Source organism: Helianthus annuus, chromosome 8 (genome assembly GCF_002127325.2).
Source record: "Helianthus annuus cultivar XRQ/B chromosome 8, HanXRQr2.0-SUNRISE, whole genome shotgun sequence".
In the NCBI taxonomy this organism is placed as follows: Eukaryota; Viridiplantae; Streptophyta; class Magnoliopsida; order Asterales; family Asteraceae; genus Helianthus; species Helianthus annuus.
The window spans coordinates 149,632,258-149,652,687 of record NC_035440.2 but is presented as its reverse complement, the minus strand read 5'-3'; the positions used below and the strand labels follow the sequence as shown (position 1 = coordinate 149,652,687).

Genomic DNA, 20,430 nt, shown 5'->3' with positions numbered 1-20,430 from the left:
TTTCTTGGATGCACTTTGTGGACTATGCAAAGCCTCCGAGTGGGAGATTGTTGGGGTCGTAGGCTTTAGGGTAGCCGGCCCTAATTAGGGTTAGCCTGCCCTAGTTAGGGTTAGCCGGCCCTAGTTATTAGGCCCACTTAGTTAACTTGTTGACCAAGTAGGAAACCCTAATCTTGTTCTATAAATACCTATGATGTAATTGTAATCTGTGTCATTCTGAAAACAGTTGTGAGCATCTAATAAAAGTAAAACCCTAGTTGCAACCCGTGGACGTAGGTCACCTTGACCGAACCACGTAAATTCTCGTGTTCTTTATTTTCTGCTAGTGTGTGTGTGTGTTTGTACCGCTTCCGCTCGAGCCTACTCTGATCCGATACCCCTAACATCTCTTTCTTCTTCTCTATTCTCCTCTCTCTCTCTGTATTAGAAAAAAAAAAGAAATAATGGTAATATCGTAAATAAGCACAACATTTTGACCAATTGTTATACTGTTCCTAAGCAATGACGTGAATTGTTATATATAGATAACTAGGTTAGTTACCCCCGTGTTACACAGGGGCGGACATATAGAGGACCAAGGGGTAGCCTCCGCTACCGCTTGGTCAGAAAATTTTTGACGTTTTTAGTGTAAATTTTGGAAAAATTTGCCATTTTTTCGATTTCGTTACCGCCTATTTATAAAACGTTCCCGCTTGGTCAGAATCCTAGATCCGCCACTGATGTTACACGGGTTATATAATAAAGAACAAATAGTTCATAAATCTGTATATACTTCTAATGACAGAAATATGTAGTACATATTATTGAAACTATAATTGTTGAATGTAGCAAATTCAAAAAATATAAATGTGGTATTCAATAATTTGAATAAAAAAATCTTCTACCACCTCCACCCCTTGTCGTTGATGTGGCACTCCTTTCATGCCCCAAGCCTAATCCACAACACAGCCTCATAGTGTATACTTCCTACAAATTAATATAATAATACTTGGTGAGCTTCATCCAAGCATAATACAAAACAAAGAAAACAACACAAGTGTTGCAAATCTTCTAAATCCAAACCTAGTAGTTACTTTACAGGGGTTGATCGGGCAATTGTTTTTTTATATTTCTTGATGTTACGAATCTTTATCTGGCAAGAAATATAATTTAGGCTCATACTTACATTGTGACCATTTACTACTTCAATATTAGTATAATCACGAGTCTTCTTTTAATACTTCAAGTTGGCTTCTTAAACATTTAAGTTAACTCAAAATCCTCCTTTTCAACCCCAGCCATTGCCATCATTTTGTCATGAGTTTCCCCTAATTTCATACCCTAGAAAACCAATAAAACCAATGCGAAAAATTAGTGTGTATGTCTTAGAAAACCAATAAAACCAATGCGAAAAATTAGTGTGTACGTAGGAACGTATGGGTCCTACATATAAAGATAATAGTTTTTCTCTCTTAAAGACCTTGAAAACAGAGAATATCACAAAGCCTCGAACAAAAGGGGATAATATAAATACCTTTCTCCGGGTTGGAACGTGTCGGGTTGGGTCTACCCGAAATACTTTTAGTTGAGACTCTTTTTTATAGAAAAAAGTGTTTCTAGTATAATATCAAAAAACTATATCACTTTAGTAGAATTTAATTGTTTTAATAACATGATTAAGAGGTGATATGCATCAAAATAGCCTGTCAACTTTTAAAATGGTCCACTCATTTGACCCATTTCCTTCTACTCATTTGACCCATTTCCTTCTAAACTAATGTTTTGTTTTACCTTTTTACCACTTTGACTCATCAAAGATAAACATAACTTAAATCAACCCATTTATAAGTAAATGTGTTGAGATTACCTTAATAATAGAAATATATTAATGACGTACTCATTCTTCTTAAGAAGCTACATTGCAGAACCACCAAGGTGCAGCAACCCCATACTTCTTTACCAAAGTATAAGTAATAATTGTATATCAACAACTATATTTGTAATTTATTTATTTTATGTTACTAATCTACATCTTAGATTTTAAATTTAGGAGCAATTTCATATATACCTGTGTAAAACTAAAAATATCATATGTATACCTTATAAAATAGTTAAAACTAGGATTGCGACCCGCCGCAATGCGGCGGGGATTCTTTAGTTATAACTAAGTCAATCTAGGACTCGCACGTTTTGTTAAACCTGTCAAATGGGGAAAAAATAGACGATGTAAAAACGTTCACCCACACATGCACATTGCGTCGTGTTAACTCGCAAAATATAGAACGAAACGTAAAAACGTTAAACCAAAGACGCACGTTGCGATGTGTTAAGTCACAAAATTTAGAACCAAGCATAAAGCGAAAAATTTGCGGAAAATGAAAACTATAAAGGACCAAAGTTGAAAGTAAAAAAGTTATGAGGATAGATTGCAAAAGATAAAAAAGTTTTGGGTTAAAAATTAAAAAAAAAACAGATAGTTCTGAGTTAAAAGTGATTTATGAAATACTTTTGGGTGAAAAGTAAAAAAAATCAATTTTTTTGGAAAACCCCCAAAGCCAACGTTACGACAACCATATGCATAACCATTTTTCTTTGAAAACCCCCCAAAGCACACCTCGCGTTGCGGCGGTGCGTAAAACGGTGTCAAATAGTACTAATGTCACACAACCGTCATCGACCACCAACACTGACTCGACCTAGGATATGCGTGTTGCGACGAACCTGTCAAACATGGAAAAATAGAGGTAAAAACGTTGAACCACACATGCACGTTGCGTCGTATTAACTCGAAAAATTTAGAACTATACGTAAAACGAAAATTTGCGAAAGATGAAAAGTATAAGTGACAAAAGTTGTGAAGTTAAATTGCAAATAATGAAAAGTTTTGGGTCAAAGTTAAAAAAAACAAATTATGTAGGGTTAAAATTATAAAAGGTAAAACCTTTAGGGTTAAAAGTAAAAAATAAACATTTTTTTAGAAAACACCCTAAGCACAAAGTACAAGTGATAATGCACAAAAAAGTTGCAAAGTCGTATATGGAATAATATCATATATACCCACTTCACTAAAACCAATTTATTAAATTACCATCTTACCCTTGATTCAACTAAAATATTTTCTTTGAATTTATTAAAACACCCAATCTCAAATTAATCAAAGGTGTCAATTGAGTAGAACCAGATCACAATTTAGTCTCCATCTCATTTCTCAAATTGGTTTGAAGCACTTTAATTTGTTTAGAGACAAAACCAAATAAAAATATCTTATGATGACATATGGAAGAAGAATGTGTGCATAACAATAACATCATTGAACAACACTTTTAGCAATGTATACAGAATAGCCGACTTGGAAATCGTTTAACCGAGTATATCTAACACTAATCATGATATTTGAAGTAATGTTTTGTAAATATCTGATCCCTAGAGGTTTAAATGAACACTCTGAATGAAACTTAACGTCATAAAAAGGAAAAGGTTTTATATTTTGAATTGCACCAAGTTGCTATCATCAAACCACAGATATAGCCAAAGACAACCCTAATGCTAAAAACAACTTGTGTTCAATACATATAAAGATCAAACGAGCATTAAGTAACAATTAACTAATTAACCGTAAGGGATCACAAACATCTTTTAAATTAAGAAAAAGGTTCAATTGTAAATATATTAAAACAGAGGCATATAAACAACTTAGTTGTATCAAATAAATCACTATTTATTATCTTACAAACCCCCAGAACTGCAGATAAGCATAAGCACATGCTGAATCACTAAAGTATTAGTTTGCCAACAATTCCATCAATCAACTCGACATGTACTCTTATGTATGGCTAAATATATGAAACTGAAAGCATCCAACTATAATATATTAACTATGAACCCTAATTTACTCTAGAACATGCTTCCAAATAGAAAAAAAAAACATAATCATATCTACAGGATCATAAGATTTAAACAAACATAAGCATTAACTTTTGAGTTGGCCAAACATAGAAGCTACAAAGATCGAAAACAAAACAGCTTATAAACACATGAATACGTTATAGCGCGTCGCAGAGTATAAATCATTAACACATCAGATAGAAAATGTGTACCGTAAAGATTTTTGATTGCATTAGAAACAGTAACCGCGGTAGAAACTCCTTTGCCGCTGCCAAACATGTCTTCTCCCAATAAAAGTTTTGCGAATCTTTCTTTCATCATTTTGAGCTCTGTTTCAAAAATATATCAAGAACAAAACCTTAAAAAATGGATTTTATTCTCATTTCAAGTTGCTATAGAAAGTAAACTAATAATTACATTAAATTTCGCAACATATAATGCAAAGTGAATTGAAAAGAAACTAATTTTGAAATTCAAGCAAAATTCATATCATCTGAAAAGTCAAAGCATTTATTTCCTGTTAATGGGTCATAACTCAGAACTAACATGATTTTGTGATGATTATGTAATGATTTTGTAACCAAAAACTGCAGATAAACTAATTCTATTCTAATGCAATACAAATTCCCCCAAATCCATAGGTTCATGACTCTCAAGCTTATCTTCTTCGGTTTCACACGTGTGAGTCGGTTTCTTTACTCCAAATCTTGACAGGACGGGCTAGTAAGAAGATCTCCCGGAAGCCGGCCAGCATACCGGAGACTGCGTCTCCGACGAACAGCTGTTAAGATCATCCGTTAACTGCTCAGAGAAAGCTGAAGTCTCTGAGTTAGTTCTATAGTACGCAAACGAACGACCACTGAGTGTCAAATTTATTGTGGGTGATTGATCATGTTCATGATCATGATTATCATCAACTGCTCCTTGATCCAATGAAGAAACTGTAGAAGACTCAAACCCTTCTTCAAAATCCTTTAATTTCTCCATTTCACGGTTTTCACCACTCTTTTTCCCTACAAAATTCAGTCATGCATGTATACAAACACTTGGTGTGCACTATAAGCTTTCAATACTTTTACGAGAATAATATGAACACACATAATTATACCGAATCAAGGAATCAAAAATACCGGGAACAACACTTGAAGTTTAAAGAAAAAAAGCAAAAAAAACAAAAAGAAATGTTGTCCAGTCTAGGGTTTAATATAACTTAAAATCAAAGGCCGATTTAGGGTATAACAATGAATGCGTACCTTCAATTGATGGGTCGCAATTTGAGATTGTAAAACTCATTGTCCAGTCTAGGGTTTAATATAACTTAAAATCAAAGGCCGATTTAGGGTATAACAATGAATACGTACCTTCAAATGATGGGTCGCAATTTGAGATTGTAAAACTCATTGAAAATGAAAGTTGCTGGCATCTTCAATTGCTATTAAACAATACAAATCTTCAATCGCATAGAACAGTTTTAGGGTTTTATAGAACGTAGAATCAAAACCCGACTTAGGATATATAGGATTGAATCGAATAGAAGAATTGTATTTACGGTTTGAAGATAATCAGGGAGAAGAAATGGGTAAGTTTAGTAAACGTGGGATTTGCGTAAAAGCTATGGTGGAAGACACGTGTCACACGAATAGATGAACAATACAATATTGGGTGAAAAGAATAATTAGGGAGAATGCCACTTGTCAAAATAATAAGGTGGGTTAATATATAGATGGCACATAAGTTAAAATCACTTTATTATATTAGAATAGATATATTTTCATAACCATATAGGTAACGTCAAATCTACCCATTATCATATTTTACTTAATTTACTCGTTAGACTATGGTGTGTGGAGGCGTTTGGGTTGGGGGCATTGCTCAACATGTGACAGGTGTGGGCTTCATCAGTCCACACCAAAAAAGTGGGTTGTGGAAGGGGCGTGACAAGGTCGGCGTTGAGGTGCCACGTGGCATTCCTTTTTTTTAAAGTTGTCAATTTATATAAAAAAGCCCAATTCATATTAAAAGTGTATCACGCTAATTAAAAAAAATTACAACCCACAATAAAAAAACCTACTTATTATCCTAAAAAAAAACTATTTATTAAATCCTAAAAAAAAACTACTTATTAAATCCTACAAACTAAAAAAAACTACAGAATACGAATACGATAAATATATTAAATCCTACAGATTAAAAAAAAACTACAGAATACGATAAATATTAAAGTGGGCAACTCACTTAAAATCCGTAGTTGCATCGTACTTGTACTCGATCTCGCGATTTCGAGTCGATCGTTGTTGGTCAAGTCGCACGCAGGGACACGGGTTGAAGCAAGGTTTAAAGTGATCCAACTTCGGTTTGAACTCAAGCCATTTGTGTTGACACGCGTTTAAGTTGTGACGCATGTTGCCGACGTATTGTTGGTATTGTTGAAACGCTCGACCCTAATAGGCGTTTAATCGCGTTGTAGGGTATGTTGGGCATCGACAATCGATGAAACAAGTGTGATTTCTTCCTCTTCGGTCCAATGCACCATGTTTACCTTCGGTTTTTCTTTCTTTTTTTTTTTTGGTGTAGGTGTGGGTGAAGAAGATTGGGATAATACGGTTTGGGGTTGGGTATTTATAGGTAAAAAATGTAATTTAAAAAAAACTTGGTTTGGTATAGCGGCTACCCCAAACCATTCAAAAATTAAAAAAATGACCGTTTGGCCCGGCCACCCCAATGGTCCAATTTCTTTAGCCATTCAGAGCCCGCCACGTCACCCCCTCCTGCCCAACGCCAGGCAGAATGCCAAACGGGCAATGCTAAGTCCAACGCCGAGCCGGGGTGGTGTAGCCAGCATTAAACCCCCTTCCAAGCCCCATCCAACGCCCCACACCCCATAGTCTTATGTCAATTGAATTATTGTTTTCATATATTTTTCTTTTTAAAAAACTGTTTTTTGTATTTATATTTCTAGATTGAAATTTAAAATTTTTAATTTAAAATAAAAAATTATCTCTTTAACTGTGTTTTCTGTTTTGTTTGAGGGGCTGTTTGGTAGCCTCTGAATGGTCAAGAGGCTACCTCTTGATGAAACCATTAAGAATTTTACCAATGAGAAGGTAGAAGAATGTGACATGTGATGATTTACTATTCAGAGGTTACCTCTTAACCATTCAGACTTGAGGTTGTGACAACCTGTATTCCAGAACCTTTCTTTGTGTTTTAATGTAACTTGTTTGAACATTTCGTGACTAGTTGGTGTATTTGATTTCTATGGAATGAGCTTATATGGTTGCGTTATATAATTGTATTATGAAAATTGGTTGCACAAAAGGTTTGGACCGCACACCCTAAACATAACCGCACCATGCACCTCTCGGCCCAACTCCACTATGTTTAACTCGAGACCAAAGATGCAACCCAAGATGGGTTCGGCCCGTCCACTCCTCTCATACGCATAATACACAAAGGGTTGTGTATTATCCTCATATTGGCAACTGAAGAAAACACCAAACCCTAAGCTTTCTCTCTTTCTCTCCTTGTTCGACGGCATCACCTCTCACCCGAAGCCCTCCCTCTCGATCAAGCTTGTCACATCACACGATTCGGTTAGTGTTACATCTTTGTTAGTTGACATGATCTCGATTTCTATATGACAACTAGGGTTTCATGCTAGTGATGTTTATTAATGAGATTATGTTGTGAAATCGGAACACGTGTTAGATGAATAGATGATATACAAGCAGCTTTGGTTCGGGTATTGCATGATATTCGTGTGGCTAGGTTTGATGCCATAATCGATGATTTTATGTTGCGTGATGATTAGTTTGTGACCAACTGATGATTGTTTGATATAGTTCAATGATTTCATGATTAATTGATTGGCCATGATGTGGGGTTACATGCTAGTCCTTGTTTTCGCTAATCTGATGATCTGTTTGAATGTGAAATTAGTGATCAAACCTAGAGAAATATTTAGGGTGCATGATTGTTGAATAATTGTGATTTGATCTGATTTGTGAAACTGCCAAAGTTGTTACTGATGTTGCGGAATAATGGAGCTGGAAATATGGAAGTTTGTTACACATTCATAGTCTCGACAAGGGATTGCGAGTCGAGACCCCACTGTCTCGACTCGAGACCACATCACCAACACACAAACAACAAGACTCGAAGACCTCGGTTGCGGGTCCTGTTGTGACTCGAGACCGACTAGTCTCGACTAGTACATGCATGGCTCGAGACCTTCTTAGTTGCGACTCGAGAACACCAAGACTCCTACTCGAGACCGCCTAGTCTCGACTCGAGATCTCTAGTCTCGACCCGAGACCATATAACCGTATAGACTGTTGGACTTGCACACTATTACGGGCCTAGCATTGGGCCGCACTGTTGGGCTTTGTTTGTCTACGTGATGCTACTGTTGAACTCGTATGAACAGTTAACTGCCATGATTATACGTGTATGCCATGATCAATACTTGTATACAACTTGTTAGTATACGTGTAGAAAACCTTGCGTGCACTGCCTAAATACGAACCTAACTTGTATAGTAACCATGTTAGGACGTGGTTGACCACATTCAACTCAAGTGACTTTTTGTTTATCTGCCGAGCAAATCAAGGTGAGTTCACACTCTTACCAAGGCATGGGATTCCCGGTGGGTAGGGAATGGGATTGAACGATTACTCGTACTTACATTGTTACTAGACTATCTACCATCGTCCTCGGATAGCGAAGGTCACTTACGTAAAACCTACGTAAACTTGTACTAGCCATTGTCCTCAGGTTGCGAAGGACACTTACGTAAAACCTACGTAAACTCATACTTACTACTGCCTCGGGTTGTGAAGGGCACTTACGTAAAACCTACGTAAACCACACGCGTACCACTGTCCTCGGGTTAAGAAGGGCACTTACATAGAACCTACGTAAACCTCGTACGTACTTATGTTCTCGGGTCACTACTAGAAAAAACACATTTCTTGACGCACATTGTACGTCATAAAACGGTAATTATGACACGCAAAAGCGTGTTGTTGATTGAGGAGTCATAAAATTAAGATGACATGCATTTGTGTGTCATGTTTTTATGACACACATTTAATGACATACATTTAATGACACACATCTATGACACACATTTAATGACACACATTCATGACACTCATTTTATGACACAATTTTAATGACACACATTTATGACACTCATTTTATGACAATTTTTAATGACACACGTTCATGACAAGAATTTATGACACATACATATGACATTCATTTACGCGTGTCATGTTTTTAACTGTTTAATTTTTTTATAGAATTACTAATTTGCCCTGGACACATGTATAATAACAAAAACAATAAATCTTTTTCATAAAACAAATACACAGATATATATATATATATATATATATATATAGAGAGAGAGAGAGAGAGAGAGTAAGGTTAACATACAAAAAGCCTTATCATACATCACGTAGGAGACAATGGTAACTGTTGGATCAGGGGTATAATCACGCATGGGACTATAATCACACACGTTCTATGATAATAACGCACGTTATATTTTTTGTCATGTATGTTAATGTAGGTTAAGCCTTGAAATACATTATACTTTCTCTCTCTCTCTCTCTATATATATATATATATATATATATACCAAAACAATCCATTACATAATCATTTGTCAAGTATATTACAAATATTTTAATGTTGACAAAAAAAAGAATTGTTTGTCAATACATCATCAACACCTAAAATACGATTTGTCACTTAAAAGTAGTGGTAACCGCATAAGTCGACCAATCTTCGCGAATGTCATCCATATCTGTAGCCGAGTATTCCTCTACTCCTTTCCCAACATGAGACAACAATTAAATAAAATAAATCTTAAAAATCAGAATTTAATCCTAACTTATGAATTTAAGCATTTGTTTGGATATACAAGTACATATTTCTTTAATATACAGACTAAAATATGCTTAAACTTACATTATCATTGTCAACTATTTCAACTCCTTCGTAAGCTATCTTCTTCATGAACTTCATCACTTAGTAGCCGCATTCAGTACCTCGTACCTCATGGCAGATGTGGACACTACACAACTAAAAAATATCAAGAAATGTGAAACCATTGCGATTTAAGTTTAAACTAAAGGGTTTCAATATTTACAATATCATTACAATCACAATTTAAATAAGGGATTAAGTGCTTACCCTAGCGTTAATCCAGATGAGTTTAACCCTTATGTTGGCACCACTTCATACGTGAAGTATACACGGCCATTGCCCTATATAAAATCAACAATTATATCAAAGTATATTCTAACTCTTTTATCATCCATTATAATAATGTGTACTACTTATGTATCAATAATTTGCCTCAACTGCTCATTGACACTTCTAGGCTGTAAGGAATCAAGATAATCGCAACTAGTTGTTTTCAGGTTTAGTACTGCCAACACCCAATGGTTTCTTCAAAATCCAAAATTCAATCAACATAAATTAAGATAATACGTCTTTGCGAATACTTATTTAAAAGGAAAATCAAACCCGGGATTGTAGGGCAATAGGATGATGCCATTGCCCTTTCTTTTATACAATCAATCTACAACCGCTCTACTTGAATCGTTGATGTGTTTGGGTTTGCCTTGATCAGCCCGCGAAATTGTAGACGGGTTCATAAAACATATTCCACGATCATGTATTTGCTCTTTTTTAATTTGCTCATACAGGAACCTGCAGCTAACATACATAAACCAAATCAATAAAATAAATTTTGTTTTACGAACGATAATTTATACTAGATATAGGCACTTACATTATATAAGAAGTGATGACAGCACCGGTCAGCTCGGTGAATGTAGAAACCGCTTCAAAATCATCACAATTTAAGTAATCATTTAATATTAAAAACTGTTTAACATGTACAACCATTTTCCTTTTTAACTAATCGTTTAATCTTTAACATTTGACCCCTTGAGAAAAAATATCCCAAATTGATCCATATGGATCGAATTTGCCACCAAGAGCCTTCACTCACAAACCTTATGCGATTCCACCCGTTGACACTATATGTTGTGATAATTTTCAGTTTTCTAGATGGTTGCTAGACAATGATATCATGGATCGCAAAATATCTCGTTACCCAAATGTATCACAAGTATGATTCGGCTTTCCAGAAGGAAATTGGTAACGGTATCTGTCAAAATATAATGTGAAAAGATGATAATTGGTGATCAAGTTTCAAATAATCACTTACAGTAAGCAAATCCCAGTTGTTGGATTAAGCTTTGCAACAGGACAGGATGTGCCCGATGAGCATGTTGCAGTCACAAATCAACGAAGTGCTTTGAAATAAAAGAACAAATAACTAACCAAAAAACTTAAGGGATTAATTCAACACAATTGGAGAGCCTTCCACTAAAGCATGATTTCAAGGATCAATTAGAGGAGCCTGTTCGTTGAAGAGCATTGCACTAAAGAAAAGGTGAAAACGAGCCTTCCCTAAGTCACCAATCACATGAAACAAAAAACCTACAAGATGAAGAAATACTAAGAACTTTGAAGATTTGTGATGATCATTTATAATCTAATTTATTAACCCCTTGAAATTGATCCAGCAACAGATATTACAAACTTGTAGTTAGTTTCATAGGGTGTAATATTTGGTCAAAAAATCTGCATTAAACAAAAACATATAATCAATTTTTTTACATTTATATAGAGCAAATAGTAACAATTTAACTATTTTTATCTATCAAGAGTCTTTCAGCTAGCCTTTAAGAGCATTCACATCCAATCCATCAAATTATACATACATTTCACTAAAAAACAACTCCTATATCAATATATTTTCACTAAAAACAAATACTTTTTCTCTCTCATTTTCAATTAAATAATATTATCATTACATTTTTCTCTCTCCTTCACTCACAACCACTTTCAATATATATTAAAAAAATTATAGTGGGTGAACAGTGTCCCCTCAAATATACAGACGAACAGTAACATTTTCTCTCTCCTCCACTCACAACCACTTTTTATACCCTTTATAATATAAAAACCCTCCCTCACATATTTTGATGGATAGAATGTGAATGCTCTAAGTATCTAACAATTCATAAAGGATTAAAAAAAAATACTAAATTAAATGAATCAACAACCGATTCGTTCGTAGTGAACTAAACCAACAAATAGAGTCTTATAGAAAGCATTAATAAAAATTGCATTAAAAAACTTTAAAAAAATGGAATGAATAAGAGATTCTATAGTCAATCAAATCGACAAAAACTAAGAAATCAAAAGAAAACCTACAAACCGTTAATTTCTCACCGAACTCACAAAAATCTTCAACTCAATGAACAAATTGTGAAAATGTCACACCTGAGCAAAATCCGCAACAATCCTAAATTTTCACTTCGTTCTTTCGCGTTTACTTGTCAAATTTCGGGGCGAAATTTCTTTCAAGTTGGGGATGATGTGACAACTCGTATTTCCAAGGTTAGCATTGCTTGAATTTCACAACTTTTGGCGTATGTTCCTATATTTTATTACTCCTATGTCATGATTATGCAAGATGTAGTGTAGTAAATTACGCGTGAACTTTATTAAAAGTTATGTGTGTAAGTTTTCATTCGTGAAACCTTCGAATGTGTCTTTTTGCACTCGACTACTTAGGTCGTGTATGCGTATGGGAGTAGTAAGTGAGTCTAAGAAGTGAACTTCATAATCGAAACGGGTCGGTTTACACACTTGAATCCATATTGTGCCCCATAGCGCATGTTCGGCCCAGCTAATATGTGTTTTGGGGCTGGTAATTTATAAATAATCAAAGGATGGGCTAGTAATCTTGGGATTCGGCCCACTTACCCTTATGGCCGGTTGATATAAGGCAATACGTAACCCCTGCACTAGCATAACATCGAGTACGGCAAACCCTACCCATTCCCAAGTTTCGTGCGACTGTAGGCAACCCCCCGATCGTGATCATCATCACTATTTTTCTCATCAGGCTTTCGGTTAGTACTCTGGACGATTGTTAAACTCGGTTGGTTGTTTTGGCCGTTTTGGTATGTGCAATATAGCGTACAGATTATGTGATCAGGAACTAGCGATATCAACATGATTGTTTTGATAAGTATATGCACTTGAGTAGAGTTATGTGATTGTGGTAGCCATATAAGTTGAATAAATATATGCTTGTGAATCGATGAATAGGAATGGCAGTGATAACCTAGGATATGTTGAAAAAAAATTCTTAAGTCTATTGCTCATATATGATCAGTTTCTTTGTGAGTCATGATAGTTGATTTGATTGATAATAGTAGGTTAGCAATTAAATAACCAATAGAGTATTGGGTCATGTGTTTGTATATGTGATTTGTAATTAAATTGATGTGACAGTGGCTTAATTGGTCCAATAGAGTTGTGTATTCTTGACTAAAAAATGGCGGCACATGTGGGATCCAAATAAAAAAAAAAAGATATAATAAGATGCTAGGCATAAGGTGGTCCAATCATGTGGCTGCATGATCATTTAAATATAAGAATTGTTAAATATAAGAATTGGTCCAATCAAATGTAGACACATGATTCAATGGCTGCATGATCATTGATAGTGCACATCACATGTAATCAAATATTTGTTTTATTTTCACTAGACATGTCAGTAGGCTACAAGTTGAATGGTGCACATGATAATAAGGTTTTCATAAATATGGACATGTAATGAACAAGCCCATACCCATCGTGATATTGGGCCGTGCACTGCCACTGGACACACGTGCACATCCATTTAATTATTAGCAGGCTCGAAAACACCAGTTTACATCCGGACCATGATAACGATACTAGATCACAAGTCTAGTGTTCGCGTACCCCAGCTGAGCTGAAACCCACTGAGATCGGGTCTGGGCCAGCAAGTGCGGGCCTGATGGAACTGCCAAGGTAGTTGGCTGCACATGAAGTAATTCAGGCCGTGTCTTAAATGTCTTAGATGCGTTAGAAACTGTGACACCCACAAGCTTCATATCTGGGCCGTACATGTTTGATAACGGAACTTGAATTGTGCGATAAGTAAATGATACGTGCATGAGTTCAATAAGTTTGAACAGTACCTGCCAGGCGATTGTTATTTACTCTAGTTGATGAAACATGACATGGATGTTATATATTAAAACTAATGAAATATGTGCTAAAGTTTCATGTTCCTTCAAGTGAATTACTTTTGTGGTGACAATCAGTTTACATGTTATATGTGAGCATAGGAATTCCATGTTTAATTTAATTGGCCCTCCATATTAGTGGATTGCTTAGATTAATAAGTTTAGCAATGGGTCACCTAAACTCAAACATATTAACGAACAGTTGGGCAGCATAATACTTGCATGACATGTATGTTAATGTGCACTACATGCTTTCTCTTTGAGCATTTTATGTGACTACATGGATTAGTTGAAACTGACTGTATCGATAACCCCTTTTAGGACGTGATTGTTCAATTGCTAATCAAGTAGATAACCTTACCGAGCAAACCTAAGGTGAGTTCACTACATTCGAGCATGTGTCCCAGTGGTTGGGGACAGTCAGGGGGTATCCCATGGGGGGGATAAGTCTTTGGGTAAAAACGGGTATATTGGTTAATATTCTCACCTATCATCTTTTGTAAGTCCCTCATCGGGTATTAGTTAGTAGCGCTACTTAGGTTTGGCACCCTCACACCGCTCCTGTAGAGGACGGAGGTGAACTAATGACCCAGTCTGGCCCAGTACTAGATAGGAGTACGTGGGAAGGGCAGTCGTGTATTTCAGGAGCCGTCATTGTTCGGAATTGAGATATTAACAATATTACTTGCATCGGTTATTGAACTGTTTTACATATAACGGGTAACAAACGTTTTCTAAAACTGTGAACTCGCCAGCTTTGTCTGATACACGTGTTACATGCTCGCAGGTCCTTAGGTACTTGGAACGCAGGAACTTGCTGGCTGGAGGGCGCGAGTGGTCATGGTTGCTTTGCTGAGTTATTTCACGAACATTTATTTACTTTGGTTGTGTGAAACATATACTTTGTGATACGTTAATGCTTCCGCTGAACTTATGGTTTTTGAACAACTTATGTTTGGGATTTCGGTATTATTAAAAGATGAAACTTTATTTCAAACTGGTGAATCAATGTAATTGGTGGCTCATTGCTGGTCGTCACACGCCTAACAGGGACACTCCCTAGGTGGTAATTTGGGGGTGTGACAGTTTGGTATCAGAGCCACTGGTTATAGTGAATTTGGTTTTAAAAATGATTTATAAAACCAGACTATAACTGAACTGATACGACATTGACCATGACACTCAGCTCCAGACAGCAAGGTTCGTCTCTTGTTTACTATTGCATAGCATAGTTAGCACATACTCATGATTGGTATCACACCCGAACGCACACTTGATATTACAATACGAATTACTATGCTATCTGTTTATGCTACGTGTTTTAAGGGTAGGACTTTACTTGAACATACAGGCTCTATGTTGTGATGTCGTCGGTCGTACTGCCTGAATTTGGGGAAACCTTTTAACATGAGCAGGGAGGAACTGAGATAAGCATGCAAATCGGGTTATTATTATGGGTGCACACATAATAACAACGTGGGGTGCATGTGAGTCCCAGTAAATCTCGACTAGTGTGAAAAGGAATCCCACGTTGTTAGTCAATCTTGTATTAGAACCTCGAAAACTGTGAATACTATAGCAATACTTGACATCTGTTTGAAATGGTCTGTTAATTCGTTCCTTCTTCCCATACTTGTAGAATCATGAACGGACGTGGTGGAGGTCGTCGTGGTGGACGTAATGGAGGCCGCGGTGGTGGGCGTGGCGAAATCCATATGACCCAAGCGGAGCTAGAAGCATTACTCAACGCTCAGGTGGCTGCAGCCTTGGCAGCTTACCAGGCTGGTATGACATGTACCAGACATTCTTTTCCTTTGAATCGTAAACTTGAGTCTTACTTGTTGGTTTATTTTTCCCTCGTTAATAGGTCAGCCGGCGCCACAAAACCAGCCTCACCCACCGGTCTGCACTTTTAAAACTTTCATGGATTGCAAGCCACAGACCTTCAGTGGCACTGAAGGGGCTGTGGGACTTATACGCTGGTTCGAAAAGGCGGAGTCAGTGTTTGCGATATGTAACTGCCCAGTTGGGGATAGAGTAAAGTTTGCAGCAGGCACGCTTCAGGATGGTGCCTTGACCTGGTGGAATGCCCAGGTCCAATTGCTAGGTATTGAGGCGGCAAACGCCACTACGTGGGATGATTTTAAAGAGCTGATGAGAGAGGAATACTGTCCTCGAGATGAAATACAGAAGTTAGAGAATGAGTACTATCATCTGACAATGGTGGGGTCTGAAATCGAGGCGTATTTGAAGCGGTCGTATGAGTTAGCTGATTTGTGTCCAAACTTGTCCCGACCCATGTCCCGAAGAATCGAGTTGTTTATTAAGGGGTTACCTCCACGGGTGAAGGGTTTAGTTACAGCAGCGAACCTCAATAACCTAACCCAGATTGTTAGATTGGCACATAAAATCGTTGACCAGGAGGTGGAGAGCGACTCATTGCCACCTCGTATTTCTAGCACTACCACAGCTGCCACTATTTCCACTGCATCTGCTGCTGATAGCAAACGTAAGTGGAACGATACGGACAAGGGGTCCAACTCTGCACAGCCTCAGAAGAAGACGGATACTGGCAGCACCCGCAGTTCCAGTCAGACAGCATCAGTGAATCAGAACGCGAGTAACAAATCAGGGCAGGGATCATATGCGGGGAAGCTACCCTTGTGCAGCAAGTGTAACTATCATCACAAGGGACAGTGTGCTCGGGTTTGTCATCGATGTAATCGACCAGGGCATATGGCTAGGGATTGTAGGGCCACTTTTCCAGCTCAGCAGCAGCCGTCACAGCAGATGGGTAGGCAGCAATCTCAACAAAATCAGGGTACTCAGAGAGGGTGTTATCAGTGTGGGGCCGAGGGGCACTTCAAGCGAGACTGCCCTCAGCTGAAGCAGAACACAGGGGGTAGTAATGGGAACAACAATGCGGGGAACAATGCGGGTAATGTCGCGCGTGGGCGCGGGTTTGTGTTGGGAGCTGGTGAAGCGCGGAACGACGGCAACGTGGTTACTGGTACGTTTTCAGTGAACGGTGTTATTGCTTCTATTTTATTTGATTCTGGTGCCGACTGGAGTTACGTGTCTTTGGGGTTCGGTTCTCAATTAGGGTTAAGTCCTACACTTCTCGTAATGAAACACATAGTAGAAATCGCAAATGGTAAAACCATCGAAGCTACACATGTTCTACTTGGGTGTAAAATCGATCTTCTGGGTCAAGTATTCGACATTGACTTAATACCTATTACTCTTGGAAGCTTCGACGTGATCGTTGGAATGGACTGGTTGTCCAAGTATCAAGCGGAGATTCTCTGTAAGGAGAAGATCGTACGTGTTCCTCTTCCTGGTGGGGAATTTTTATCAGTTCAGGGTCATCGCAGTGGGACCCCGGTTAGCATTGTTTCAGCAATGAAGGCTCAGAAGTATCTGCGTAAGGGTTATCCTGCAGTTTTTGCTCTTGTCACTGATTCCCAGTCAGATGAAAGGAAGATTGAAGATCTTCCAGTTGTTCGTGAATACCCTGACGTATTTCCTGAGGAACTCCCTGGTCTACCTCCACATCGTCAGGTGGAATTCCATATAGACCTCGCCCCAGCGGCAGCCCCGGTTGCTCGTGCGCCATACCGTCTTGCGCCAGGGGAGTTGCAGGAATTGTCAAATCAACTCCAAGAGCTATTGGATAGGGGTTTCATCCGACCTAGCTCTTCCCCTTGGGGAGCCCCAGTTCTATTTGTGAAGAAGAAGGATGGGTCTTTCCGGATGTGTGTAGATTATCGCGAGCTCAACAAGGTGACGATTAAAAACCGTTATCCTTTGCCTCGTATTGACGACCTGTTTGACCAGCTGCAAGGGTCAAGTTTCTATTCGAAAATCGACTTAAGGTCGGGGTATCATCAGGTGCGAGTTAGAGAGGAAGACGTTCCCAAAACAGCGTTTCGGACGCGATACGGTCACTACGAATTCTTGGTTATGCCATTCGGGTTGACCAACGCACCAGCGGTCTTCATGGATCTCATGAACCGCGTGTGCAAGCCATACCTTGATGACTTCGTTATCGTTTTTATCGACGACATTCTAATTTATTCCAAGAGCAAGGAAGATCATGAGCGGCATCTGCGCCTCATCTTAGAACTCCTGAGGAGGGAGCAACTGTACGCAAAATTTTCGAAGTGTGATTTTTGGATACGGGAGGTGATTTTTGAAAGTACACGAGAAAAACTACACGACACACGACTTGGAGTTGGGAGCAGTGGTCTTTGCACTGAAGATATGGAGGCATTATCTATACGGCACGAAATGCACCATCTATACGGATCACAAAAGCCTTCAGCATATCTTCGACCAGAAGGAATTGAATATGCGTCAGCGTCGCTGGGTAGAGTTGTTCAATGATTATGAATGTGCTATCAAGTATCACCCGGGTAAAGCTAACGTGGTGGCGGATGCTCTTAGCCGCAAAGAACCAAAACCGAAGCGTATTCGTGCCCTACAGCTTACTATTCACTCTGATCTACCTGCTCGGATCCGTTCAGTTCAGATTGAGGCATTAAAGGAAGAAAATATCGAGGCTGAAGGATTACGAGGTCTACACAAGAAGAAGTTTGAGCAACGGTCTGACGGTATTTACTACTTCATGGAACGAATATGGGTTCCTTTATTTGGTGATCTTCGAGAGCTTGTGATGGACGAAGCACACAAGTCACGATATTCTATTCACCCAGGGTCCGATAAGATGTATCAGGACCTCAAGGTTTTGTATTGGTGGCCGAATATGAAAGCTCTCATCGCAACATACGTGAGTAGGTGCTTGACTTGCGCTAGGGTCAAAGCAGAGTACCAGAAACCTTCGGGTCTACTCCAGCAGCCGGAGATACCCATGTGGAAATGGGAACAGATCGCTATGGATTTTGTTACGGGGTTACCGAGAACGCAGGCTGGGAACGATACTATATGGGTGATTGTCGACCGTCTCACCAAGTCAGCACACTTCTTAGCGATCAAGGAGACAGATAAGTATTCGCAACTCGCAGCGGTGTACCTTAAAGAGGTGGTTTCTAGGCACGGAGTGCCGACTTCTATTATTTCTGATCGAGATCCTCGTTTTACTTCGGAGTTATGGCAGGCTATGCATAAGTCGTTCGGCTCGCGTCTCGATATGAGCACGGCCTATCACCCACAAACGGATGGTCAGAGTGAACGCACCATTCAGACGCTAGAGGATATGTTACGGGCATGCGTTATTGATTTTGGAAAGGGGTGGGAGAAGCATTTGCCGTTGGTCGAGTTTTCCTACAATAACAGCTACCACACCAGTATCAAGGCGGCACCATTTGAGGCACTGTACGGGAGGAAGTGTCGTTCACCTCTTTGCTGGGCTGAAGTGGGTGATAGTCAGATCACGGGTCCTGAGATAGTACTCGAAACTTCAGATAAGATCGTGAAAATCAGAGAACGTATGGCAGCTGCTCGTGATCGTCAGAAAGCCTATGCAGACAAGCGTGCCAAGGAGGTAGTGTTTGAAGTGAATGACCGAGTTATGTTGAAAGTCTCACCGTGGAAAGGGGTTGTGCGCTTTGGGAAACGTGGCAAGCTGAATCCACGATACGTTGGGCCGTTTAAGGTTCTGGAGCGTATCGGTAAGGTGGCTTATAGGTTGGAGTTACCTACTGAACTGGGTAATGTTCACGATGTATTTCATGTATCGCAGTTAAAGAAGTGTTATGCTGACGACCCATTAACAGTACCTTTTCAAGAGTTAAAGATCGACGACAAGTTGCAGTTTGTAGAAGAACCCATCGAGATTATGGACCGTGAGGTCAAAGTGCGTAAACACACTCGTATTCCTATTGTGAGGGTTCGTTGGAACTCAAGACGTGGACCGGAGTTCACGTGGGAGCGCGAGGATCAGATGAAACTAAAGTACCCTCACCTCTTTCCCAAAGACAAAGCAGAGTCTAGCAAAACTGGTGAATCTCGGGGCGAGATTCCCCTTCAAGTTGGGGATGATGTCACACCTGAGCAAAATCCGCAACAATCCTAAATTTTCACTTCGTTCTTTCGCGTTTACTTGTCAAATTTCGGGGCGAAATTTCTTTCAAGTTGGGGATGATGTGACAACTCGTATTTCCAAGGTTAGCATTGCTTGAATTTCACAACTTTTGGCGTATGTTCCTATATTTTATTACTCCTATGTCATGATTATGCAAGATGTAGTGTAGTAAATTACGCGTGAACTTTATTAAAAGTTATGTGTGTAAGTTTTCATTCGTGAAACCTTCGAATGTGTCTTTTTGCACTCGACTACTTAGGTCGTGTATGCGTATGGGAGTAGTAAGTGAGTCTAAGAAGTGAACTTCATAATCGAAACGGGTCGGTTTACACACTTGAATCCATATTGTGCCCCATAGCGCATGTTCGGCCC

The 20,430-nt window shown here is 38.6% G+C and overlaps 1 protein-coding gene across 6 annotated transcripts; it reads right to left on the bottom strand.

Moving 5' to 3' along the window:
- Positions 1-750: 750 nt before the first annotated feature.
- On the bottom strand, positions 751-5,534 carry LOC110911907 (rop guanine nucleotide exchange factor 2). Of its 6 annotated transcripts, XR_002577453.2 has the most exons (5): positions 5,226-5,528; positions 4,077-4,193; positions 2,594-2,700; positions 1,166-1,320; positions 751-966 (listed from the first exon to the last, which is right to left on the bottom strand). XR_002577453.2 is itself a non-coding variant. In XM_022156560.2 (2 exons), exons 1-2 carry the CDS (start codon positions 5,263-5,265, stop codon positions 4,585-4,587), a joined length of 333 nt encoding a protein of 110 aa, XP_022012252.1. In that variant the 5' UTR covers positions 5,266-5,510; the 3' UTR covers positions 4,310-4,584. The 6 variants fall into 6 exon arrangements, 1 of the variants encoding a protein (XP_022012252.1); XR_002577454.2 differs by lacking the exon at positions 2,594-2,700 and having other exon boundaries at positions 5,226-5,522; XR_004865437.1 differs by lacking the exons at positions 1,166-1,320; positions 2,594-2,700 and having other exon boundaries at positions 5,226-5,534.
- Between the last annotated feature and the right edge of the window lie 14,896 nt (positions 5,535-20,430).

Coding starts and splice junctions, on each gene's coding strand:
- LOC110911907 (XM_022156560.2), bottom strand. CDS start 5,265: ATGAGTTTTACAATCTCAAATTGCGACCCATCATTTGAAG. Junction 4,878..5,225: donor TTGCGACCCATCATTTGAAG/GTACGTATTCAT, acceptor TGAATTTTGTAG/GGAAAAAGAGTGGTGAAAAC.